At 63.5% G+C, this 5,540-nt stretch overlaps 1 protein-coding gene across 1 annotated transcript; it reads left to right on the top strand.

Moving 5' to 3' along the window:
• The first annotated feature begins 782 nt into the window (after positions 1-782).
• Positions 783-4,961, top strand: FUT1 (fucosyltransferase 1 (H blood group)). Its single transcript, XM_075537906.1, is given in 5 exon segments — positions 783-905; positions 1,058-1,175; positions 3,879-4,706; positions 4,709-4,870; positions 4,873-4,961. Coding segments are annotated over 5 exon segments (1,320 nt in total).
• Positions 4,962-5,540: the final 579 nt, after the last annotated feature.

Below are 5,540 nucleotides of genomic sequence, written 5' to 3' on the forward strand. Positions count from 1 at the left end.
GATGCTGTGCACCCTTTGTTTCAGCTCCACCGTTGCAAGCCCCTTGGTTGGAGTCCCCTGTCCCACCCCCTCCTGTGTTTCCAGCTCCTGTTTCCATCCTTCTTTCTTTCCCAACCCTTCCCACCTCTGCCCTTGGATCGGTTTATGATTCTAAGGTGAGTGTACCTCCTTAGCATTATTGTTCCCCCACTGGAGGCCTCTCACAGGGAGCTCTGGTGGTCAGTGGTTACAGCGTTGGGACTGTGCAATCCTCAGGGTGGGCGGTTCGAAACCACCAGCAGCTCCGCAGGGAGCAAGACTGGGCTTTCTACTCCTGGAAAGAGTTACAGTCGTCTGGGAAACACAAGGACTCACTACCCAGCATGGACTTGATGGCAGTGAGTTTAGCTTTGGGGTTTAGTAGTCCGCTGATAAGTCTACTGTGTGAGAGTTGGAGCGCTGTCCCCCATGCCAAGAAAAGGTAGGCGGGGCCGCTGAGACTTCTGTATTCCCAGGGTGGACCTAACAGGGATGGGAATGAGCTGCCTCCAGGAGGCGGGAAGCACAGGCATCTGGGTCCCTGCGAGCTGCCCGCAGGGCAAGCGACTTCTCGGTTCCCCCAGAAGGGCCGGGCAGGGTGCAAAAGGACTAGCCACCTACCTGCAGCCAGGTATCCTTCCTCTGGGTGTCTGGGCTCCTTCAGGGTCCGGGGGCGGACGGGAAGGGCCAGGCGCCTGAGTGGGAGGGGGACAGAGGGACAGGGGAAACACCTGTCTTCAGAATTGCAACTGGGCTCCGGAAGGATGCGGGTACCTGGTGGCCAGGTACGCCGCCAGGGGGCGGAACTCTCCGCCAGCCCAGGACAGGCCAGCTGGATCTGCAGCAGCGAGGCCCTGGACCCTGAAAACATGGGGGGGGGTGGGGGGGTACGCCGCCACCCCTCCCTTGAGGATACCGGCCAGCAAGCCAAAAGGCACATCCCAGCCTCTCTTCATCCCCGGCCAGCCCCTTGGGGACGGAGGCTCAACTCCAGGGGTGCCCCCCCCTCCCCCCCCCCCCCCCCCCCCCCGCTCTGGAGAGGCTGGGTGGGAGGCTGAGCAGCCAGGCTGGGGGCCTGGCCTTCGAGAGGTTCCGGAGGTGGCTGAACATAGCTAGGCTGGTCAGCGCCTTCCCTTCATCCTTCGCCCGGAGCCCAGGTGAGTGCGGGCTCTGAGTCAGGATTTGAGGCAGGATCGTGCTCCCAACCCAGGTACACGCCCCACAGGCCTCCTTAAAAAACTCCCCCCAACCCCCCCCCCCCGTCCCCCGTTTACGACTCCTCCCGGAGCCGCTTGTTGAAGGAGGGTGATTCCAGACCCCCAGGTCCCTCTTTCCCACCGTCTAGGGCTCACCTCTGCACCTGCACACCTGGAGGGAGTTGGTGGGCCCGGGGAATGGCTGCGGGCGCAATGGGAGGGGAGAAGCTGCTGAACCCCGGCTGCCTTGGAAATCACAAGCCTGGCCGCCTGCCTTCCCTCCCAGCCAGGAATTCTGTCCCCAGCCCCCTCTTCCCTCAGACCCAGGAGTCCTGACCCCCAGTCCCTCCTCCCTCAGACCAGGAGTCCTGACCCCCAACCCTCCTCCCTCAGACCAGGAGTCCTGACCCCCAGCCTTCCTCCTCCCTCAGACCAGGAGTCCTGACCCCCCCCAGCCCTCCTCCCTCAGACCAGGAGTCCTGACCCCCAGCCCTCCTCCTCCCTCAGACCAGGAGTCCTGACCCCCATCCCTCCTCCCTCACACCAGGAGTCCTGACCCCCAGCCCTCCTCCTCCCTCAGACCAGGAGTCCTGACCCCCAGCCCTCCTCCCTCAGACCAGGGGTCCTGACCCCAGCCCTCCTCCTCCCTCAGACCAGGAGTCCTGACCCCCAGCCCTCCTCCTCCCTCAGACCAGGAGTCCTGACCCCCAGCCCTCCTCCCTCAGACCAGGAGTCCTGACCCCCCAGCCCCTCCTCCTCCCTCAGACCAGGAGTCCTGACCCCCAGCCCCTCCTCCTCCCTCAGACCAGGAGTCCTGACCCCCCAGCCCCTCCTCCTCCCTCAGACCAGGAGTCCTGACCCCCAGCCCTCCTCCCTCAGACCAGGAGTCCTGACCCCCATCCCTCCTCCCTCACACCAGGAGTCCTGACCCCCATCCCTCCTCCTCCCTCAGACCAGGAGTCCTGACCCCCATCCCTCCTCCCTCAGACCAGGAGTCCTGACCCCAGCCCTCCTCCCTCAGACCAGGAGTCCTGACCCCCAGCCCTCCTCCTCCCTCAGACCAGGAGTCCTGACCGCCATCCCTCCTCCTCCCTCAGACCAGGAGTCCTGACCCCCATCCCTCCTCCTCCCTCAGACCAGGAGTCCTGACCCCCCAGCCCCTCCTCCTCCCTCAGACCAGGAGTCCTGACCCCCATCCCTCCTCCCTCAGACCAGGAGTCCTGACCCCCAGCCCTCCTCCTCCCTCAGACCAGGAGTCCTGACCCCCAGCCCCTCCTCCTCCCTCAGACCAGGAGTCCTGACCCCCAGCCCTCCTCCCTCAGACCAGGAGTCCTGACCCCCAGCCCTCCTCTCTCAGACCAGGAGTCCTGACCCCCCAACCCTCCTCCTCCTCCAGACCAGGAGTCCTGACCCCCAGCCCTCCTCCTCCCTCAGACCAGGAGTCCTGACCCCCAGCCCTCCTCCCTCAGACCAGGAGTCCTGACCCCCAGCCCTCCTCTCTCAGACCAGGAGTCCTGACCCCCCAACCTTCCTCCTCCTCCAGACCAGGAGTCCTGACCCCCAGCCCTCCTCCCTCAGACCAGGAGTCCTGACCCCCAGCCCTCCTCCTCCCTCAGACCAGGAGTCCTGACCCCCATCCCTCCTCCCTCACACCAGGAGTCCTGACCCCCAGCCCTCCTCTTCCCTCAGACCAGGAGTCCTGACCCCCAGCCCTCCTCCCTCAGACCAGGGGTCCTGACCCCAGCCCTCCTCCTCCCTCAGACCAGGAGTCCTGACCCCCAGCCCTCCTCCTCCCTCAGACCAGGAGTCCTGACCCCCAGCCCTCCTCCTCCCTCAGACCAGGAGTCCTGACCCCCAGCCCTCCTCCTCCCTCAGACCAGGAGTCCTGACCCCCAGCCCTCCTCCCTCAGACCAGGAGTCCTGACCCCCAGCCCCTCCTCCTCCCTCAGACCAGGAGTCCTGACCCCCAGCCCTCCTCCCTCAGACCAGGAGTCCTGACCCCCATCCCTCCTCCCTCACACCAGGAGTCCTGACCCCCATCCCTCCTCCTCCCTCAGACCAGGAGTCCTGACCCCCATCCCTCCTCCCTCAGACCAGGAGTCCTGACCGCCATCCCTCCTCCTCCCTCAGACCAGGAGTCCTGACCCCCATCCCTCCTTCTCCCTCAGACCAGGAGTCCTGACCCCCCAGCCCCTCCTCCTCCCTCAGACCAGGAGTCCTGACCCCTATCCCTCCTCCCTCAGACCAGGAGTCCTGACCCCCAGCCCTCCTCCTCCCTCAGACCAGGAGTCCTGACCCCCATCCCTCCTCCCTCAGACCAGGAGTCCTGACCCCCAGCCCTCCTCCTCCCTCAGACCAGGAGTCCTGACCCCCAGCCCTCCTCCCTCAGACCAGGAGTCCTGACCCCCAGCCCTCCTCTCTCAGACCAGGAGTCCTGACCCCCCAACCCTCCTCCTCCTCCAGACCAGGAGTCCTGACCCCCATCCCTCCTCCTCCCTCAGACCAGGAGTCCTGACCCCCAGCCCTCCTCCCTCAGACCAGGAGTCCTGACCCCCAGCCCTCCTCTCTCAGACCAGGAGTCCAGACCCCCAGCCCTCCTCCCTCAGCCCTGGAGTCTGACCACCTACCCCTTCCTCCTTCAGACCCAGAAGCCTCTTCCCTCAGAGCATCGGCTCATCCATTCCTGCTCCAGCCCTGCAGCCGTGTGGCCGTCAAGTCACCTGCACCTCTGCCTGGCCTTCCTGGCCATCTGCGTGCTCTCAGCCATCTCCTGCTTCCTCCGCCTCCACGACTGCTTTCTCCCGAGCATCCTCCACCTGTCCGTGCTGTGTCCCTACCACGTGCCCGTGGCCATCTTCTGCCTCTCAGGCACACCGGGCGCGCCCAATGCCTCCTCTGCCCGCCCACAGGGCACCTGGACCATCGTCCCGGAAGGCCGGCTGGGGAATCTGATGGGGCAGTATGCCACCTTATTGGCCTTGGCCCAGCTGAATGGCCGCCAGGCCTTCGTGTTGCCACCCGTGCACACCGCGCTGGCCCCCATGTTCCGCATCACACTGCCTATGCTGGCGCCCGAGGTGGACACGCGCACGGCCTGGCAGGGGCTGGAGCTCCACGCCTGGATGTCCGAGGAGTACAGCCACCTGGACCAGGCCCACCTGAAGCTCTCTGGCTTCCCCAGCTCCTGGACCTTTTTCCGCCACCTCTGAGAGGGGAGTTCACCGCCACACCAGCACCTCCGCGATGGGGCCCAGAGGCTTCTGAGGTCCCTGCGCCTGGGCTCCGCGGGGACCCGGCCATGCACCTTCATGGGGGTCCACGTGCGCCTTGGGGACTATCTGCAGGTCATGCCTGGGTGCTGGAGGAGGGTGGTGGACGACGGGGCCTACCTGCAGCAGGCCACCGACTGGTTTCGGGCCCGGCACGAGGCGCCTGTCTTTGTGGTCACCAGCAACGACATGGAGTGGTGCCGGGGGAATGTGGACGCCTCCAGTGGGACGTGGTGTTTGCTGGCGACGGGCAGGAGGGCTCGCGGGCCAGGGACTTCGCTCTGCTCACCCAGTGCAACCACACCGTCAGGACGGTTGGGACCTTCGGCTTCTGGGCCGCCTACCTGGCTGGAGGGGACAAGGTCTACTTAGCCAACTTCACCCTGCCGATTCCGAATTCCTGAAGATCTTTAAGCCGAATGCTGCCTTCCTGCCCCAGTGGGTGGGCATTGCAGCCGACCTGTCTCCACTCCAGTGAACACATCCGCTCAGCAGCCTGGTGCGTGGGGGGTTAACAGACTTTGAAAGAAGGAAAGGCCTATCCCTTCGTCCTAACGATTAAAAAATTATTTTGAAAAAATTGATTCAAGATATATATATGAAATCATCATGATCTGAATGCCAGCCTTGACTTTTTTCTCTCTTCCCAATCTTACTTCAGGGCAGCATGTGGCTCAGAGCTGCACTTGGCTGGCCCTCCCAGGGGTCCTCAAACTATAGCCCTCGGGCCACATGTGGCCCGCGGAGGACATTTATCCTACCCGCCGGGTGTTTTCGCTGCAGCTGCCTGTCCTGCTTAGCAGCGGACTCATCCAGTGTGCATAGGAATTTGTTCATAGTTTTTTTTTAAACTATAGTCCCACCCTCAAACAGTCTGAGGGCCAGTAAACTGGCCCCCTGTTTAAAAAGTTTGAGGACCTCTGGACCCTATAGAACAGCAGTTCTCAACCTGTGGGTCACGACCCTTTCCACAGGGGTCCCTTAATAAATGCTGTCTATCAGATATTTACATGACGATTCAGAACAGTAGCAAAATGACAGTGATGAAGTAGCAACA

This window comes from Tenrec ecaudatus, chromosome 18 (genome assembly GCF_050624435.1).
Source record: "Tenrec ecaudatus isolate mTenEca1 chromosome 18, mTenEca1.hap1, whole genome shotgun sequence".
Lineage (NCBI taxonomy): Eukaryota > Metazoa > Chordata > Mammalia > Afrosoricida > Tenrecidae > Tenrec > Tenrec ecaudatus.